Below are 21,929 nucleotides of genomic sequence, written 5' to 3' on the forward strand. Positions count from 1 at the left end.
CAAAGCAATCTAACTCCACAGGTCTCTTCTGGATACAATTATGGTAACACATGTGATCCAACAAACATGCTAATTCTCATATTCATTTCTTTTGTCCGCATATAACCAAGTAGCAAAGCCAAACAAGAACAGAGAAATAACATTAAGCACCTGCAGGTTGAATGCCATGATTCTCCTGCCAGGCTACACATAAACAAGCAGCATGACGGTCTTCAGTTGCGCTTCTAGAAGTGGGATGGTTGTGTATACCTAAAATGCCACCTGCCACATCTGGTCTGACAGTGGTGCCACTGTTTATATGAAAAAAAAATCACTGAACTCCAAAGATTTGTAACAGACTCACTGATGAACCCTTTAAAAAAGGAAGACAAATTCCCTCCAAATGCTACATGAAATCGCTTGATACCAAGCCAAAACAGGCCCTGGTGAAAGCTGGCAGTATATGATTAGAGATGCATGTAGTTAGAGGAAAACATCGTAGGACATCATATGAGAATATATGCTTACTGTCTAGAAATGAAGGCTTCTTCCATCATTTCTTTTATCTATTGAAAAGCATATCCGCAGCAACAACAGGATAGGGTCCAGCCAAAACACTGCTGAACTGAGTGTGCCGATACCTGCTTCTCGCCAACGGTCACCGCTCCACAGCCTTACTCCTTCCAGGGGCTTCACCATGTCAGCTGGCCAGACCGCTACAGATGCTGAGAAGATCTCTCAGAAGAGGAAAAAAATGAGGTAGTTTACAAACAGCCCCCTAAGGGACTTGTGCTTTGAAAACATGACTGAAGCAAATCTACAAGAGGAGGAGATGGCGGCACAACTCCCTTCGGTTTCTCCAAGCAGGTACATCATCGTTTCTCTTTTGTGCCAGCCGTTTAACTTTCACATACGTGCTGAAAACAATGCTAAGCCTATTCCTGGATTCTCCTACTGACGCACTGTGGAAACAACACCACTGATGGCATTAATGAAGCGACATTGGCCACACCTGGTGAGGCCAGGGGCCATGCAGCCGTCCCGCTGGTGCAGCTGCCTGCTCTGCAGGCCACACGGCCGCCGCGCTCCCCTGCCTCCTTCCCGGCCCGGAGCCCCACGTAACGCTGTGCATGAAGCGGGGGGCCTTGAGCTGACCTACCCCTGGCCAGCTACTGCAATAGAAGATCCCTTTGATAAACCCAGCAATGGACAAATCTCTGCTGTCAGAGTTACAGCCAGAATACAGAAAAGGTGGCTTTCTCCTTATCAAAGCTACTTTCCACGTTTGCAAAGAATCCGGTATGTTTGACATTTAGAAAAAAAGCCACGCTAATGTGACAGTAAGATGGTGCTGATGCAACTCAAAGCTTTTTTCTACATTTCAATTCCTTATCGTATCTAGTTCCAGATCACCTATATTCTTCATCCACACCACCAGATTATTTTCAGAATTTTTTCTCTGCTTTTTCTTGGAATTTTCATCATTTCCTTCCTTTCAAAAAGCAAAATTTGCCTCTTTTCTCCTGTTTCATTAATAATTTTCTCCTAACACTACACGTCTGTCTTTATCTTGTACATCTATGTCCTATACAGGTGCACGTTCTGATCTATTTTTTTTCCTCTCCATATCAGCTACACTCAGAAATTCTAGGACAGCATGTTTTCTGCAACCTGATTGTAAAATATCTGATCCAGGAGTTTGACTTGATGATCCTTCCAACTGATCCCTTCCAACTCAAGATATTCTATGATTCTGTGATCTTGAAATGGATGAGAATTTCAACTACTCACTTTTGCCAGAAAACAAATGCAAAGCTCCATCCAAAGTGTGCATACAAAGGACACATTACACATTTCCTGCCTCACAGGACTAAAAATAGAGATCAGCATTATCTATTAAGTAAATATTTTTGGAGTTTTTAATGTGACTTTTAAAATATATTGCTCTTGTTTCACGTAGATTTTGATGTTTTCATTAGAATATATAACTTCTAACCTCAGTTACCTGATGTAGAGTGATATCTGTGCAACGACTTGAAATACACAATGACAAAAAGTAATGACGCTCACTAAGACTTCTTTGGGTAGGGTAGAGTCACAGAGTAGCTGAGGCTGGAGGAAACCTCTGGAGGTCACCTGGTCCAGCCCACCTGCTCAAACAGGGCAAATAATACAAGGAAAACTTAGAAACTGTTCTAGAAATGAAATTCAGAAGATTATTACTTTCAGAGAATGCAACTGCCTTAAATGGATCTGTTAACAAACAGGTTAAAAAAAAAAAAAAAAAGGCAAGACAACTAAGTGACCCTAAGTCCAGGAAATAAACATGAATGCAAGGTTCATAAACATAGCACAATTCAACTAAAATTAAATAAAACAACATAAATTAAAACAAAATAATAAAGAGCCTAAAGCAGTAACGCAGCAGATAAATTCCCAAGTTTGCTAATCTACTTTAATATTCTCAAGCCTGCATGGAGACTAGACATTAAGTTACAGAATCCAGGAGATACATGAATCAATATATATCTTATGCATTTATATATACCTCCTTCCTCCTGAGTATCTTGGTCTTCAGTATTTTTTAAGCACATTGCACTTCGTAACATACTTCAAGGAGGGTAGCAGTCTTATTTTTGTTTTATTTCAGAGAAGCAAAGAACAGTTTGTTGAAGGTCCTAACAGGTGAGTCTTTACATGATGGCCAAAGAGGGCAGCTGCACATTCCTGCTGCATTGTGCCCGTTCTGTCTGAACACTCAGTAACATGATTCAACATGCTAACTGGCAGGAAAGGTTAAAAAACCTTCTTCGTGTTTTCTGAAAGGCACTGAGGGGATGGATGAGCCATGGAGATGACATTGGAAAAAGCAGGATCCCACGGCAGGTACAGCAGGAAGGAGAACCACACCTTGGAATCACAACAAACTGCTAGGTTGGCTCAGCTATCTCCTGAAATCTCGCCCATAGGAATGTGGCAAAGCAGAAATATTACCCTCCCTGCTTCCTGTCTCAAATCCTGGGATTCTACCCTTTCTGTCTTTTATGAAATGCAAATCCTCTGTTTTGAATTAATTGGTTATGCTCTTTTATGAGTAACACTCAGACATTCCTCTATATCGCGAACTACAAGGAAACACTCAAACAACCGTGTTTTGCCAATTCCTCTTCACTTAAAGCACTTTTTATTTTAATGTATAATGCAGTAGGATTAAGAGCCCTTGTTACAATGTTAAAATGAGTCCTGTTTGAACACTGAGGAAAAGCAGTATCTACCACAAAGGGCTTACGTGCTGCACTGTAAGAAGACTGGAGGCTTTCTTGTGAGAGAGTACTCCCTCCACAGAAGCAGACTGCTGAAATCACTCACATGAGATCCATGCTTTAGATGTAATTCCTTGTCAGCAGTAAGGTCACCAGAGAGCCCAAACTAGGGACAAAAACATAGGTGAAACATCCCAGAGTTCGCTCTGGCAAGAAAAATCAAAGGCTTGTCTATACAAGGTGAAAAGTGCTTCACATTCACACCCTGCCTTATTCTGCAATAACTCCCTGGCGTAGACAAGATCATACACGCTCTTACCAAAAATATGAAGTACCTGGCAAGTCCATATAGATTAAAGTTTTACAGTTGTCCCATTGCTTTCAGTAATTAAATAGACAAGCACCAGTAAGAGCCTCTAACGCCAATGTCAGAAAGCATTTCCTCCACAGGCAAGTCCCATACCCACCCTTCCCCCCAAAAATAAATCTTCACAACTAGAATTTAACTAGTGGAACAATACAAACCTGTATCCTTTAAAAATTAATTATTCGTTACTATCGTAGATCTATGTAATCTTCATAAGTTTGCCAAGAGAGTATGTACTGCTCTACCTTGGCCAGTTACTGGGATGGTTGCAAGCATTCCATTTAAATCAAATGAACCAAGTTCACTGATTTATGAAGACAACAGATGCAACAGCAGCAGACTGAAGTTAACAAGAATGCACTTAGCCTGAAACCCTGTGGATAGAAGAGAAACTGGAAAGAAAAAAATCTGTATTTGTCCTGGTAACAACTACGACTTGAAGAAAGGAAAAGGACTGTTTAAAGCTCTCCCTCAACCAAGCAAGTCCCACCAAGGAAGAAAGCATTTGGTTTTCCTATTAGCAGACCTGGTGAAAATAGGAGGAAAATAAAAAACACAGGAAGCATATAATTTCTAGCAGATCGAGGGATGCTGTTAGATGTCTCAGAGACAGCCAGCAGCTCTCTGTGGGACAACGCACCCGAGCAGAACGCTTTGTCAACACCAGGAGCTCTCTCGAGAAGCCCCAGACGGGGCTGTGGTGGCAAACGCTACAGCAGAGGCTGCAAGAGCCCTGGGAGAACGTGGTAGAGGCACGGGAAGAAAAATCCCCTCTAACAAATCGTGCGGCATAATCCTTTGGTGCAGACTTCTACAGCACTTTGAACTCTACAGAACAAAATAACAATGTCACTTTTGCCCTCCTTTCTGCGTTGCCTTTTAGTCATAAAGTGCAGAATTATTGGTCAGGAAAAATAAAACACCACTTTATTATTTTTTTCCCCCCAAGATTTCAAAACCATGCCTGGTTTCACTGAATGAGTGTAAAGTTATTTTTAGGAAGTGTTCCATCACCCGTTGATTGACCTGCTGCAAACCTACAGAAAACACATCTGGTAATGCACCACGGTGGCACAAGCAACAGCTTACACGCAGAAGAAGTGACAACCCTACACAAACCAGCTCTGCCTTCCCAGAGCTTTAAGAACTCTGAAATTGGGCACTAGCTTGGTAGTACATCATGACAGTAGGCAGGTACCTCATGCCAGGAGGCACAATGTTCCTACTCCATTCCATTTTTGCCAAGTATAACTTAACTGAGGATAAAGGGAAATTTTCCCCTGACGTCTTTTCATTGTTTCTTAAACTTTTCAAAGTAATTCTTTCATGCATACAAAGATTCGAGATCAGTACTTGGAAAGTGCTGAAGATTTTACTTTGTCATAGCAAAACTATGTCTATAGTTTGTGGCAGTAACATTCCTCCTTCTTGAAACTTTCAGTTTCAGGCAAATATTGTAGAAAAATCCAGAAACTCTGTCCTTACTTAAGCAAAAAAACTCCCTTTCTGACCTCAATGGGAATCCAGCCCAGTGTAAAACAGACCCTGAAGCACATTAACGATCAACTCAACTCAAAGGCATTTCTGGTGTAAACCACAAAAATAAGTCCCCTCCAGAATTCACATTACGATTTTTTTTTTTAATGTTTTGTCATTCTTGTTCAAAACCAAAAAAAAAACACAAAAGAAACAGCCCCCCTCCCCCTCCCCATAACAAACAAAAGAACCAATCCACACATTAAGCTCTCTAGCAACTTAAATTTCACTTAAGTTTCAGAAGTCACAGGTCATATTCTGCTTCTACTCATTCTTACTTTTATGTTGTTCAAACCCTAACTTGTTAAAGTTTGGCCAGAAACAGAGATTCAAAGGCAAGGACAGCTGTTAAGAAAGAAACTGATTAGTTTCATTTTAAGTGATTGAAAGAAGAAAGGTAGTCTTTACTCAAATTCTAACATTTTTCCAGATGAAACAAAGCTGGTTTTAAAAAAAGTTTAATTTCATGTCTGTCTCTTCCAACAATTAAAACACCACAGCTATTTTAAGTGCAATAGCTCTGAATTTGACTCATGACTACCAGCTTTCGACAAGTCATAGATATTTAATAATTAGTACTTAAATATAATTAAGTATGCAGCAGCAAAGTTCCACCAGAAGCTAATAGAACACCGAAAGAAACCCAACCATCCCACACTTCAGTGGAACAGGGCTCCCCACTGCCTAACTCCCGCCATGTAGCTGCAGAGTTCACATTTACGCACTAACGTACACATCAAAAACTTTCTTTGAGGGCGTTTCCTGTGTTGTTAACAAGTTGCAGCTTCTCTCTGGCTGGATCTAGATTTAACCAAGACTATGATCAAGTCTTAAAAAAATAAAAACTAACATCAACCCATCAACCTCCCCCCTAAAAGAAAACCACACACACAAAAAAGCAACCCCAATCCCCCCCCAAAAAAACAACCACCCAGACCATATATGCAACCTGGATACAAGGCAGCAGCCATCCCACATACAATCTTGTTTTTAAAACTATTAATTACCAAATATATGAAATATGCAGCAAACAAGCAGCAAACCCTCACCCTTTCATCCTACACATTTCTGAAACTGCACCTCATATGCTGCTAGATACAGATAACACAAGTATTGACAATATTTGCTAATTCTATAAATATATGTAAAAATTAAAGACCTTAACAGAGGAAGTCATAAGTTCAACTAGAAGCCAGGGCTTCTTAACATGACCAAGAATGCTTTGCTCTCTGCATTAGAAAAACAACCATGGTGGCAGCTAGGATTACGCCAAAGAGACTGCTTAGGAATTCTTCAGATTTTGTTACAACCATGCTAATTCTTGAGTATCTTAATTAAAGATTTGTCTGAACTAGACAGGGGAACACAGAGAAGGGAAGGGGAAGAAATTAAGTTAAGGGTTCAGCAATAAAGCCACTGACTTGGGTCACAAAGTCACCCACCGCTGTTGTTACACGGCGCATCCACCAGCATGGGCAGTGCTCGAGCCCCCCCAAAACCTGTAACTGTTCCCCCTCCCACGCAGGGGGGTACGTGTTGCACGTTCACCTTGCATGCTCTTCTTTGATACTTAATTTCTTACAACACCGGAATGTGATGCATAATTACAAGAGGAAAAAAAAAAAAGTTGAATTTGAGCAATACTTGGATCGCTAATCACAGGGCAAGGAAGGCATCATGGGCCCGGTCTGGAGTCTGGGGAGACTTTTCTGAAATACAGAGTAGTGTTAGAAAAGAAATCTAAAACACGAAAATTTGCCTCTACTGATAATTCACGAGTCCTAACTTTAAAGCAGCACCATGAATTTAAGGAAGCTGAAAACAAAACAAAAAAACTCCCAGTCAATTCCTCTCTCAGCGATGGAGAAACACCTCTAACAGAGGCTTTGTGTTACCCAGCCTTCTGCTTCCAGACTCTCATGAATATCACTTAGGTACAGGAGTATCTCCATACATTACACAGGGAGGCTGAACACTTAAGCCAAGATATTAAGATATTGCAAAATGCAGTATTCTGGTTCCAAAGTGCCTTTATCGCTTAAGGCTACGGCTTAGTGTGCCTCCTACCAGTGAGTGGAGGGGAGGAAACAAAAACAAACAAACAAAAAACATGACTGAAGAAACAAGACATTAAAAAGTTGAAGTCATTACACTAATGAGAACTACACTGCATGTATTTCAAGACGCAGGCTTGACAAGGATGGATGAAAAAGACGTTTACAGTTATTCAGCACCTACACAGAACAGAAGCCTGAAATAACTACAAGGCAAACTGCAGGGTTAGTCTCCTTGTGAAGACAAGAGGAGAACAACAACAACAGAAAGCAACGGGAAATTTTTGCTCCAGTAAGGAGATCAGAGGTGCGGTATTTTGCCAAAGCTCAACAACGGATGGCAGAAGACCTGTGTTCTGGTTCAGACTGTGCAACAGACCCTGTACTTCAACCTGTCTCCGTTGTGCACCAGCAGCGAGGTGCGTTGTACTGGCCTCAGGACAGTGAATGCACAGTGCATGGCGAGGCTAAGAACAGAACAGGGAGCATCTCAAAATCTCGACAGTATATTTTATACTTGGACAAGTACCTTTAATCAGGTAAGTGTGCTGACAACCTTACAAAAATATCCTAAACACAACAAATACTAAAGAATTTAATCAGTCATGCTAAATAATGAATTTTAAAGGAGAAGGTAAAAAGAGACAGGATAGGAATTTCACACATTAATATTAGGCCATGCACCAGATATTTTGCATTTATGAGCAAATGACCCCTTTACTTACTTCCCTTCAGGACAAGATGAGACTTTATGGTTCCACCAAAACAAACTTTTTTTAAAAGGCACCTTTAAAACTACAGCTAAATACAAAACTAAAGGCACTGGGAAGATCATGCACTGTTTTTGTATTTGCTTTTTTTTTCCCCACTCCATTTGTTAAACTATACCTTACAGATTATTTAAAAGCCAGTTTTATAACAGCATTGCCTCTACAAACATTTTTGAAAAATAAGGCCATGTGCATTTCTAAGGCCATATGTTTTCTTCTTTTTCTGTTGCCAGTTTTGTGGTAAACAAACTCTCCAGGGCCTGCGTGTTGTTTAGGGTGCTGGAAGCAGCCAAAAGACATGAACTGACCCATCCTTTTCAAACCATAGTCATACATGAAATCCAAAGCTGACCTTCCTCTGTCTTTCTACAAAGCACGAAGATCTAGCTTCTGACAGCGCTTGAAATACTAATATTTAGTGAAAAGAGCATCTCTACAGACAAATCTTAAGTTTAAAGCCATGATTATAAATCTCAATTTGCAGATGTGTTTATGGGTGTCATTACAAACACCCAACAGATCAGGCCGATGTTCCTAGACAGCAGAAAGTTTGAAGGCTTGTCGATTAATCTTTCATCTTCAAAGAAAGACTTAATCCTGATGACAGCACAAAGTTCAGCTAAAGAAGAACAGAATAATTCTGCTAAGACTGCTTAGCTGTCTTCCAAAGTGTATGCTCAGATCACAAAGTTGCTATGGCACCAACTTCAGGACTGTGGTTAGACACACAAAACGTCTTTTTCCTACAGACTGTTATGGGAAGCTGAGCGACTTTGGCAATGAGCCAAACATGTTTGGGCTCTGCAGCCGACACCATTTATCACCATTCCGATGGCTAGCTAAGCCCAGAAAGCAAGACGAGTAGCACCTTAGCGCGCCCACGTACACGAAGCTCTAAGCACACTGCACTAACAATTACAGAAACTGTATTCACGCTTACCTCGTTTACCAGCATTATTTAATGTCACGATACCACTCTCCCATCACTTAAGCGTTGGCTCAGAGCGAACAGGAGAAGGCCGATTTCTGGCAGCTGCGTATCAAACAGCCGCGGGAGGAAGTTCTGCAGGATGCCAGATCCCACACTGATTTCCCATCCCTGTTTCCTGCTGCTTTTTCACTTCACGGCCATCGAGGTACTTTTTTAAGCCACCGCCGTCCGAAACACGAGCTGACGCTGCGTTCCGACACGCCACGAGCACGGACCGAGCAATCCTGCGAAACCCGCTGAGCGCGGCTGTGCGAGCACTCAGCGCAGCCAGCCGGGCCGAGGGCAGGCGCGGCGCCGGGGCCCGGGCAGCACCGGGCAGAGCCCTTGGCCGCGGGGCCCGGCCCAGCCGCGCGGCGTCCGCGCCTCCCGGGCGGGGCCCCCGGTACCGCTCCGCGGCGCCACACGGCCCGGCCCGGCCCGGCCCGGCGCTCCCGTCCGCGGGGCAGCCCGGCTGTCAGGCGCGGCCGCGCCCGCGTCCTGCTCTCGCCCGGGCGCCCCTTACGGCTCGCCGCCGGCAGCAGCGCAGGGCAGGCGCGCTGCCGGGGACCGGGCTCCTGCTCCCCCCGCCGGCCGGCACGCAGGCCGGGCTGCCGGGCTGCTCCCCGGGCCTCGCCCCGCTCCGGGCCCGCCGCGCCTCTCCCTTCCCTGCCCCCACCCGCGCGGCCCCGACCCCGGCCCCGGCCCCGGCCCCGCCGCCCGCCTCGGCCCGGCCCCGCCGCGCTCCGCGGCCGCAAAGTTTCACTCGCGCGGGCACCGCCGAGCGCCGCTGGAGGGAGCGGGCGAAGGGCGCTGCCCGCACCCGCCGGCGTAGGGCGGGGGCGCGGGGGGCAGGGGCCGGGGCCGGGGCGCCGAGCGCTCACCTCCGCCGCGCGGGCCCCGCTCGCCTCCCCGACGGCTCCCGCGGCGCGGCCCCCGCCGGGCTCCTCCGCGGCCAGGCAGGCGCGGCGCCGGGATGAGCTCACCGCCGGCGGACGGCCGCAGTCCCCGCCTCTCCACGGGACCGGCTCCGCGGGGCGGGGAGCGCCCGGGGCGGGGCGGCGGGATCGGCTCGGCCGGGCTCGGCTCGGCTCGGCCCGCTCGGCGCAGCCCCCGCGGGACGGGCGGGCGCGGCCCGCAGCAGAGCCCAGCGGGGCGGGTGCCGGCGGCGCCAGGCCTGGGCCGGCCCCGAGCGCGCAGGCCCCGCGGCCCCGCGGCCCACCCCAGGGCAGCGCCCCCCGGCGGGCAGGGCACTGGCGGCGGCCGCCAGCCCCGACGGCCCCAGGGCCGGGCGCGACGGCTCCGGGCGGGGGGGTGCCGGGAGCTTACCCGGGTACTCAGGCGTACCCGTGCCGGTGCGCGGCCTTTTGAGCGCGCTCCGTTCCGTCTGTTCCTCATCTTTCTCTTGCAGCGTGCCTGGACGGCAGCGACCTCGGCTAGGCTAAGGGTGCTGAACACTTGCGGATGCGGCTCGGGTCTGCGGGGCTTCTGCTCCGAACACGCGAACCACCCGGGGGCGACCGTCCCCGGAGGCTGCCTTGTGCCGCTCGGGGAACGTGCAGGTGCTGGGTACCTCCTGAGCACTGCGACACGGCCTGGATAAAAAAGGCTGAAACAACACTGGAAATGATTGCATCGCTGCAGACACGATCTGCAAAGGACAAAAAGATCGGTGGAATGTAAATGATGCTGACAAAATTTCTCAGAGGCATCCAAATTACTTGTTAAACTGGGGCATGGGAGGCATTTGAGACAGGCAGACTCAGACTGACGCATTTGGGAACAAGGACCGAGGTCCGTGACCGCAGTGCCGAAGGCGAGATGCTCTGGCTTGGAAAGCAGCACCTGTAAAAGGATTTGGGGCTATCATGGTGACGCAACTCGACAAGAATGGTGCTGTAGCAAAAGAAGTTCATGCATTCTTTGCACATATAAACAAGGGATTAGTGAGCATATGCAGAGGCGATACCACTTCTGAATACACCCTTGGTAAAACAAGCACTGAGACATGCTTTCTGGTTTCTGTGCTGCATTTCTCAAGATACTGAAAAATTGGGGTGCAGAAGAGAACTGAATAAATGAAGGCTGAAGATGATGCAGTTGCAGTCCTAATGCATTCAGTTCTTCGACAATATAACTGGATAATGTGATTATGATATATAACTACTGTAATGGAAGAAAGCTTGACATTAAAAGCTTTTTAAACTGTAACAGACCTTAACTCGAGCATTTTCTGGCTTCTGAGATTTGACTTTGCAATCTGAGCACTTGTTTTCTGTTTTTGTTTGTTTGTTTTGTTTTGTTTTCTCTTGCATATTTTCATAAGATCATGTGAATCATTCGTACTTGCTTTTTTATTTATTTATTTGAAACTTACTTTCACATGGAGATCACAAACAACAGCATATAGCAATGCTGGCTAAAATAAATGCTGAAACCTTTTTATCAAAACCTGTATATATTTGTGTTTTCTGTTATAAAATGAGAAATGAACTTGTCCATATTTTTATATAGATAGTAGACTGGTGACATTAATTTCAGGATTTTTTTCATTTAAAAATGAAAGATTCAGTTCTGAAGTTTAGGGTTCTGAAGGTTTTAACCCTAACCCTACTCCTGCTGTGTATTTAGTGAAACCACCAGCATATGTGCAACAGTGGCTTAAAACTGGATGCTGCTTCCCTTGTATGCTCCCTACCCTTCTGTTGTCTGCACAGTATGTGTAGGTATGTATCAGCTCCTCAGCTGCCACTTTTTCAGATCAGCCTGTAAGGTAAAAGAGATCTGAGGACCATTTACCTTAATATAGTGGTTTGAAAACTGCAGCAATAAAACAAATTGTGTTTGATGGAAAAACTCAATTGCTAGGTAAGATTCCCAGGTGGAAGGGTGCTGCAGATGGTTGAAACCAATTTCAGGTATCTATTTTTAATCTGCCATTGTGCATCCCTCTGAGCATTTAGTCTGTGTAAACAGTTCAACTGTGTCTGACAGTAACTTACTTAAGTAATTGGTACTTAGTAATCTCTCAGTTCCCAGTTGCAGAACTCTACTTAAAAATCCTTATGCTCACTTCATGATTTTTAAAATACGAGATTTAAAATCAAGCATCAAATAGATGAGCAGAATATAACTGATGACAAGGATCTCAGCATTACTGAAAGAATTTGTTAAAACTTTATCTGAGTAGCACAATAGTCATTCCAACTTGCTTTTAATGTTGACACTTAAGATTTTTGCAGAAGCAAGGAAGATTTGTTCTATCACAAGAGGTAATTTGAAACAGTTCTGTTGGCATAAAATCCAGTTTGAAATGAAGTACAGATATTTTTACTTTGGTGTAGCTAGTTGAGGTTATTGCTACCTGTGGTAACCCTGATGAGCTGTATCAAAGTAACCACTACAGAGCATTATCTCTGGGTGGTTTTTACGCTTAGATAACCATCTCATGTTAATGGTTTTAGAGTTAGTTTTTTGTTTTTGTTTGTTTGTTTGTTTCAGTAGGTAAAGACACATGTAGCAGTGGTGGTCTGAATGCCATCATTATGAGCACAGCAGTTGATAACGTTAGCAGAAACATTCATATGATGTATTTTTCTCTCCCAGTCTCAAATGGCTTGCCTTTTCCATCCCGAATGTCCAATCATCCAGCTGTCCCCTGCATTTGGGCCAAGCTGATTAGCGTCCCTACATATAATTTCTACATCACACTTTCATATAATTAACAAAAAGATTATTCCTCATACCAAAAAAAGGAAAATGTAGGGACAGTATGAAATACATCTATAAATAACAGTAAGGATTTGCTGAGCAAACTACGATTTATCTTCATGTTTAATTCATTATGAACAACTAAATATGAATTTAACAGCAAAATAACTACTACAGTGTCAGAGTACTGTAGGACATTTTCTATGCTGTGCATACATCTCACGCAGCATCTTTCAGTGGGTCTCTGAGGGGTACAGAAAAGAATCCATATATGTGTTCAGAAACGAGTTGCAGTCTTACATAGAAGAGCATCCTCATAAGAACACTTGCCGGGACTGCCTTGTATGGTGTTGGAGGAGCAGAGCAACGTGGAGACAAAGGCTCTCAGGGGTACAACAGCAGAAAGTCAGTTAAGTCAGTTATCTCACACTTCTTTCATTTTGACTTCAGCAGCTCAGTAGCTGGAGACTTGTCCCAAAACAAGGGCAGAACATTGTGCAGCTCAGCCAGCAGCTTTTCCCTCTTCCTGCAGAGAATCACATTCTCTTCCCTCCACTCTGCATGTGTGATGAGGCCTCTGTCTGGAAAGAGAGGAGTTTTCTCTGTCTCGGAGGAAATGTCTTAGCTCTGGCAGCTTTTTATGATTTTGTCTTTGTCTCTGAAATCTGAGCCAAAAAAACAGAGCTATGATGCTGCTGTTGTGGGATTTATTCCTAGTCACGCTCAGTGCTCGCTCGCTCTTCCTCTGTATATGAACTTAGAAGCTTTGAAAGACAGTTTGCTGTTAGTTGGAGTTAGGTCCTGCTGTTCCACAGGAAAGCTTGGAATCGGGATATTCTTAACTGGGGCTTGATTTTAATACATCCCTATTTACCTCATCAGAGCAATACTTTTGGTCACAGCAGCATAAGGATTTTTGCTCTCCAGGACCTTCCTTTTGGGAACAATTCAGCCCACAGCTGTTTATCGTCCTCTACTGTTCTGCCCTCTGCACCTTCCACTCATTTGTTCAGATAATTTATTTACTCTCAGCCACTGACATTCTTCGGCTCTTCTTTTCTCCTTCCCACAGAGGTTATGTCTCTGTGGTGGTTTCTTTCATTCTGCCTTACTTTCAGAAATAGAACTAACTAATATTGGGGAATCTTTTAAGTGAGTGTAACAGCAACTGAGCATTTTAAAAAGTACTCTTCACTACAGGGAACAACAACAGCAAAAAACAATGCAATTTAGCAAAAAAATGACAATTTGTCTATCATTATTGGCACCCAAATGTTCCAATTTCTTTATGGAGTCATCTGAATTAAAAAACAAAACAAAACAAAACATATGAGGATAGAATATAATGGTGGAAGCAAAATTGCTGCAAAAGACAGCAGTAGGAAGAAGGCACTAATAACATGTCTTGGAGACCACTTTGAGACAAGCTAGAATTTCTTCTTTGTCCTTTAGACACCCTCCCTTTCTTTCCTTCCATCCTTTTTTTCCATGTCAAAATAACTAATGTAGACTGGTGCAGAGGGTAGGGTTTATTGGTGTGTTTAGTCTTTGTTGTTGTTGTTGTTTTTACTTTAGTGTATTTATTTAGCACAGCACATCAGTTCAGAAAAAGCACTACAGAAAATAAAAGAAAGTTTGCATATCATAAAGTTTAGAAGAAGCTCATTGTATATGAATTATTTGCTCCAAACTATAATAATATCATAGAATGAGGGAAACTAGTGTTTTATATTTGAAATAACGCTAGTAGTAGTTAACTGGAAATGAATCCCTATGTGGAGACTTGTACTGCATTCCCTACAGGCTCCCTAAGAGCCTATTGCCAAGGGAAAAAATTACGTTGATATGTAAGAAATGATGCTTAATACTTCAGAAATCCCCAGGATGTAACCAAAAAATCCATGAATGTCTTGAAAAGCTGGAAGCACTAGAAACATCTATCTCATGAAAACAGTCATGAAAGTAAGGAGATCTGTGCTTATGGCTGATAATTTGTTCTGTTTGCCTAGTATACTTTGTATTTATACTTCTAGGGCAATAGGTCTAGCATACAGTATTAATTTATGCCTCTGAAGATTCTGTTGGGAAAGACTGTCTCAAAGAGACTTAATGGAATTTCTTCTCTGTAAACAGATGACGATCTGTTCTTAGGTTATAGTTCACTCTGTCAGAAAACTGTCAAGAACGCTGGTGCTACCGAGGTCCTCCTTAGGAACGGGGATTGTATTCCTCCCCCTGCCCTTCAGCTGGAACCAAACCACAGTCAAAACTGTTCCTTCACATTTTTGTTACAAATATGACCAACTGTTCTTTAAAATGAGAATTTGTTTTTAATCATGCGGTGAGCCATAATAGCAGAAGAACAGTTTGTGTCTCAGTGGAAGTGTTTAAAGGTACAATGCATATGCCAGGCTACCCAAAGGTTTTATGTAAACTGGGAAAAACACCAAAGGTTAGCAGTCCTTGTTCCATTTGAAAGGAACAGTATTGTTGGTTAAAGACAAATATTTCTGAGCTTATTATCATTCTACCATACCAAACAGTATGTTGGTTGGTTCAAACTTAATTTTCTCCAATTTGTGAAGCATGATCTTATTAGTGTAAAACAATATATGCATTCCAATTTTGCCAGCCAAGTTTGTAAATTCCTTACAGCCACAGCCCGCAGAGCTTTGGGACATTCCCCTCGCCACCCCTCATCCCCCTTTTTTTCTGTGCATGCACTTATAAAGGCATTCTGAACAAAGCTATCCTTCAGTTAAGTTCTTGGAGACAGTCAGAGTTATAAATGTGTCATGACAAATACATCTATAACATTTTAAAATTCCTTTATTTACTTTTTGTGAGTTGAATTCAGTTAGGAAAAAATAAAATTCAAGATAGTAGCAGCCTAAAATTGGCCTTGCTAAAGGGTTAGAGGCTAGAGTTAAACATAATTGGAGGGTTATCCATAATATTTTAAAGTACTGTCTTTAGAAACCTCAAAAAACTTTTGCACAGCAGAACTCAAATATATGTGCACTGTAGAGAAAATTATATGTCTACCCATTGTTGCCTGCCATCTTTGAACAGCTCCAACAAAATTATCTCACTCTGAATTTAGCTTTTTGACTTGTTTTCACTTTTTATGGTTGAGATCCACAGAACAAACCAAGTTAAAAGCTTTAAATTTCAGCTATTTTTTAATAGCTATTCTTGTTTGTCATTGTTTTTGATGTTTCTTGACAGCAACATATAGGGAACAAATATTTCAGGCTTGTGCAGCTTAAATGAGGCTCAGAGTTTTCGCTAACTCTTGAGCTTCAAAAAAAAAAAAAAAAAGATACCAAATATGGAAAAAATAAATTAAACTAGAAGGAATTCCAGAAGGTTATGAGCAAAAAAGTAGGTTGGAATTAAAGTTTAAGGTCACTATTCGTTTTAGTGACTGTTCTATTTCAGTATGCCTTTAACTGTATATTTTGCAACTAAAATGATGGCTACTATATAAAAACTAATACTTTATAATAGCTTTGTTATTCATTTACATAAAAATAACTTCTGAAATAATTAAGTGAAATCAGTTTCAGAAACTTCCTCCCATTTTACATAACAGTTAAATATGAAATGCTGTATCCAATTTTCCAATGTTGCCTGGTTCACGGAAGAATAAATTGTTTCTGAATTAACAAGTTTAAATACATAGTATGAAAGCACCTATAAAATCAGCAAATACTGATTATCTATGCAAGTGTGTCTAATATAAATGTAGTATGTGCTTTCCTGTATTCCCTGTTTGATGTTTCAGTTTAATTGACTACAGCCATAAACATCAAGAATGTAGGAAGGAAAAGGAACTGTTTTGTAACGACTATGCTCTTTGGATCTCTACAATTGCTAGAGTCCCATGTGAAATACCAAATGATGATTTCAGTACTTAATCTATTATTTTTCTTTGAAACTACTTCATTTTTTTTTCACATTAAGTATACCTCCTTCTAAGAAAATAGCTGCGTTTTCAGAGGCTAGCTTAGCTGGCAGAACCTGAGTAAGATGTAGACATATAGCTACCTCTTGTGGCAAAAGTAGTATACTCATACTACTGAACTATTGAGGTTTCTTACATTATGCTTGATGTGATTGATAAACCTGTATAGCAACTTAGCAAACTAGGAAAGCTGGAGAGTAAGAAATACTCAGGTTTCATAATTTTAATAGACTCTTCATCTGAAGAGTGAACTAAAAACTGGTAATTTGTTACAAATGAAATGCCAGAAATGTATGTTAATAATAAAGTTATCTAAAAGTTTTCCACTAAAATCCAGTAAGAGTGGAATAATGGCCAGGACTGGGGTCTATGGCCAGGTTTGACAAGAAGAAAAAGGCTGTTCACTATCAGGTTGAATCATTGTTCTCTGCATGGTTTCACTGAATAAAGTGAAAACGGTAACTAGTGAAAAGAGAAAGCAAAGTGCCTTAAAGTTTACAGTAGCTGAGAAAGACTGAAAACAGTTACCAGGTACCAGCGTGGTTCAATAATGTATTCCGCAGAACAGCAGCAGCCATTCAGCTAACGGTGAGGAAGACAAGAAGCAGTCAAAGCTTTAGGTCTGGAAGCTCTAAGGAATGCTATACTGGGTATCTGCAAAGAATCCCATCACACCTACTCTCTTAAAAAAAGATTTAATGCACAAATGGCTCAAAAGCATGAAAAAAATTTGCATTCCTCCTAAACCGATCAGCTAAACTGATCAGCTGCAAGCATCTGCCCTGCTCGTGCTAAGGAAAGAAGGACAGCCTATGAGATGCAGAAAGAGAACACAAGGAATAACAGCATGTTGAAACCATGGTCATCAAGGACAGTGAGGGTTTCAAAACAGGATTGCTTACTGTGAACTTGTTTTGGGAGTTACGCTCAACAGTGTCACAGACGACACTGATTAGGCCAAGGAATTTTTACATTCCAGAAACACATTCCTCTACCAATGCAGCTGAAGAGGAATTCAGTAGATGTACATGTTTGTGTGTATACCAGTTGGATTTTGCATAGCACAGAGAGGTTACTGTGCTTAAAATTATTTGCAAATCTGTGCATACTACTTGGAGAGGGACAGACTGAATGAGTACATCTCAGAAGGAAGAAAGGCTTTAAACAGTTATTTTATTTTGTTAAGCCTTTCATTATGGTTCCCTTTTATTGTAGATTTCCAGATTAGCCACATGTTTTTCCTTTGTCATTTAATCTGCTTCATGGCTTCACACAAAAGTCAGAAGTCACGTACTCTCAATTCAGACTTAAGTCTGTACAATGAATAACAACACATACCATAATTCATTCCAGAAGAGCTAAAGTTACACATTGCCAAATTCCCAAACAGCTCTGCCAAGCACCACCCAAGATGTTAGAGTCAGGTGCTAAGAGGTAGACACTCAGCCTCACTCAAGAAATTCATCCCTGCAGAGAAGTCCAGAAGCCTTCAAACAGAAGGTGTGACATTATCAAATTTAGGAATACATGTATGTTGAAGGCCTTGTAGCTAGCAGCATTTACTGAAATCTGTTTTCATGGCTTTTATTGCCAGTTGTCTTCAGCCGCTCCCACTTCTCTAAGGTGTTTTAAAGTCTACAGAAAAGAAACAACCCCATATTAAGCAATGTTATTTCCATCAAGAAGTTCTACAGAATAAATTGTTTCCTGAAACCATGCCATTCTTGTTAAATGCTTCCATCATTTGCAAAAGCAGGCTTCCTGCACGGCTTTGATCCTTTCCAGCAAACCAACTGTATTCGTTCCTTATGTTCTGAATTTAGCTGTAGTTCATATTTAAATAAAGGCAAAGTAATAAATTCGGACTAGAACTAGATAAAACTCCCTAAAACAAGGTAAAACTGATTCATCATAGCATCACCAATGATGCAAACACAAACAAAAAAGATGTCAGAGCTGATGGCACAAACAGGATGAAAAACTGTCAAGTCTATTCTTTAAAAGTTTAAAATACAATTTTTATTTTCTGTTTTGTTCTTGTTATTAAGAATACTGTTATAAGCAGGACACCTTAAAAAATATATATAAATTTGAGAAAATAAAGCACCTTACAGAAAAGCACTTGTCAGAATACAACAGTTAAGTAAAAGATTGACTTGGCTGAAATGGAAGTGTTCTTAATTATAAAACACTTCAGCAGAAGAGTTTATTCTCTGTACACTTCTGTACTGGGTTTACATGGCAAGGTTTTGGTAGCAGGGGCTGCAGAAGTGGCCTCTGTGAGAAGAAGCCAGCAGCTGCCCCATGTCAGATAAGAGCCAGTTTCAGACGGCTCCAAAGGGACCCGCTGCTGGCCAAAGCCAGGCCAATAAGCGATGTTCTTTGCGCCTCTGTGAGAGCAGATTTGATAAAAGGGGAAAAACAAAAACAAAATGCTGTGCAACAGCAGCTAGGGGAATGAGAAGTGAGAAACAGACTTGCAGACACCAAGGTCAGTGCAGCAGGAGGCAGGAGGTGCTCCAGGCTCACAGCAGCAGTTCCCCTGCGGGCTGCGCAGGGAGAGGCCCCCGGTGGAGCAGGCTGTCCCCCTGCAGCCCATGGGTCCCCCATGGAGCAGATCTCCACGCTGCAGCCCCCCCATGGGTGGAGGAGCCCCCGGTGGAGCAGGTGGATGTGGCCTGGAGGAGGCTGCGGCCCATGGAGAGCCCCCGCAGGAGCAGGCCCCGGGCCGGAGCTGCAGCCCCCCCGTGGAGAGGAGCCCACGCAGGAGCAGGGGGGCTGGGGGGAGCTGCCGCCCACCCATGGGGGACCCGTGCTGGAGCAGTTTGCTCCTGGGGGATGGACCCCGTGGGACAGAGCCGTGTGGGAGCAGTGCTTGAGGAGCTGCTGCCCATAGGCAGCCACCACAGGCTCAGTTTGTGAAGGACAGCATCCCGTGGGAGGGACGCCATGGAGAGCATGGGCAGAGTGACCCTGAAGGAGCAGTGGAGATAAAGCGTTATAGACTGACTGCAGACCCCATCTCTCATTCCCCTGTGCTGCTCAGGATGAGGGCCTAGAAGAGGGTGGAGAAGGGGAAGGTGGCTGTAGGGTTTTTGTTTGGTTGGTTTTGGTTTGCTTCTCGCTGCTCTAGCTTGTTAGTAATAAGTAAATGACATTCTCTGATCTCCTTACGCCTAGTCTGTTTTTTTATTATGTCCATCATAATAATTACAGAGTGATGTCCCTGTCCTTATCTCAACCCTGTAGCTCTTTCCATCATATTTTTCCCCCCTTCCCTTTGAGGGAGGAGTGAGAAAGCAGTTGTGGCGCTCATCTGCCCAGCTGAGTAAAACCAACTTTCAGGTTCTCTTCAAATAGCAAGTGCTATTGACACAGAAACCAAACATTAAATGCTACATGTAATAATGCCACAGGGGAATGCAGGAAATGAAATAGATCAGTTGCCAGGATTTCTTCCTCTGCAGGATGCATATTACTGCAAAAGAGGGACTTGCACCTGCTTGACATTTAGTAAAACCCACAAACTGAGCTTATTGAACATAGGCCTCCTGGCTTCTTGTTAGGTCCCCTTTCTCTACATTAAAATTTTATATAGGTAGAATATGGAAGATATTTTACATTAAAGCAGGCTTTGTGATAGGGTGGTTGGAACTACCATACCACCACTCCGAATATGCACTGTACACTTACAGATCCTAGGCACAGCTGCAACACGCACAGATGTATTTTTCCAGGAGGACTGATGCTTCTTAAAAACAGACTGAGCCTATGCTGCACAACTCCCAGTGCAGACAGAGCAGTCACTATACCAGAGAAAACCTAGTTACTGAATATATTTAATTCAACTACATAGTATCGAAGCTACTAAAGGTGCACTATATGAGGACCTTTTAAAACTGGGTTAGGTCCATAAGCAACTATTGTATGACCACCTGATTCATGCCAATAAAGACGTTCCCCATAGCTACTTTCTGTATTTGAGCATGCCATCCCTACCCTAAACATATTGTTTTCAACTGTTTAGATAATATTCATTAGAGAACAGACTGCAAAAATTCAATATGGAACAAGTAGAAGGGTGGTCAGATTCTTCTGTTTACTCACTGCCATAGCAATGTTAATATCGTATCACAACATAGGATTTTATGCAGCTGCAACAATGAAGTGCTGCAATAAGTGACTGGATCCCCACAGTGATTTGCACACAGCTAGAACACTAATGTTTTCAGCCACTCTAGGGGTGCAGGATAGAAACAAGGATCCCGTATCTCTCTGCTCCCAAGCTATTTATAGCTCCTTGCAGCAGGGTGCAATTCACCAGTCACCAATTTCTGTAGTGTGCCAGGATACACACCGTCCCTTCAAGTTATTAGGAAAAGATGCTTGAATTGATTCTTCACTCAAGTATATATTAAGCACAGTCCAGAACAATTAGGTGTCCAGTTAATCTAGCATCCAGGGGAATGTTGATGGGTGTAATCCAAAAGAAAATAATCCTTTTTACTAACACAACCTTATCTGGCATTAGATCCTTGGCAAGCATATGCATAGGTTTCTGGAAGCAGATTACTTCAGAGAAAGAAATATTCCTTAACGGCCATCAGAATCAGGCCCTATTATTTTCACTAGCTATTAGTTTTCTTCAGAAAAAAAAAGGTAAAGATCAGAATTATAAAGTTTTTTTTCTGGCATTTATTCTGTAGTGAACATGTACTAGCAGTGGTATTTTAATTTTTCTTATTTGTTCAGGGTGTAACCAAGTTATTTATTGCACATACTACTAATCACCACCTCCTGTGATCATAATTTAATCTTTAATCAACATATAAAGTTATTTACGTTTCATAGATGAATAAAGTGAAGCAGATATTCATATTAAGTGGTAACACTAATTCTGAGTAACCTCCTGTTTCTCCTCTAAGGGTTCTCCTCTAAGGATAGGGCTTCATATGTTCAATAAATTTTCACTGTAGTCATGTGCAGCACACTACAAAAAGAAACCTTACAGACAATATAAATGCATTTCTGAGCATCACTTTTCATATTGAGTCTGCCTGAAGTGCTTGACTGCAATTTTAGTGGCACATTCATCTGCAATTACTACCTCAAAAAAAAAAAAAAAAACACAACAGAATTAGATTAAGAGCAAGAAAAAAAGCTGAGCTACCCAACCAACGAGCAGGAGGAGATAATTATTCTCTGGCAGGACTTTGACTATTTTTATTGTCTTTCCTGACAGTATAAGCATGCAGGGCTCAAGGATACTTCCTGTTATTTTATTTACAATTGCTCCTCCCCATTTTCAAGCTTGA

At 42.6% G+C, this 21,929-nt stretch overlaps 1 protein-coding gene across 10 annotated transcripts in view; it reads right to left on the minus strand.

Annotated features, from left to right (window-relative positions):
* Positions 1 to 21,929, minus strand: part of TANC1 (tetratricopeptide repeat, ankyrin repeat and coiled-coil containing 1) — a 114,577-nt gene that overhangs the window by 84,319 nt on the left and 8,329 nt on the right. For 5 of the 10 annotated variants that reach the window (XM_068686857.1, XM_068686856.1, XM_068686852.1 and 2 more), the window contains exon 1: positions 9,821 to 10,349. The exons of 3 other annotated variants lie outside the window; for them this stretch is intronic. In XM_068686857.1, the coding sequence (XP_068542958.1) occupies positions 9,821 to 10,334 (514 nt within the window). In that variant the 5' untranslated portion in view covers positions 10,335 to 10,349. Of the gene's footprint in view, positions 1 to 8,909; positions 9,114 to 9,820; positions 10,350 to 21,929 lie in introns of those variants that run through there. 2 more of the 10 variants (XM_068686862.1, XM_068686861.1) reach the window with 1 other exon arrangement.

This window comes from Anas acuta, chromosome 6 (genome assembly GCF_963932015.1).
Source record: "Anas acuta chromosome 6, bAnaAcu1.1, whole genome shotgun sequence".
Lineage (NCBI taxonomy): Eukaryota > Metazoa > Chordata > Aves > Anseriformes > Anatidae > Anas > Anas acuta.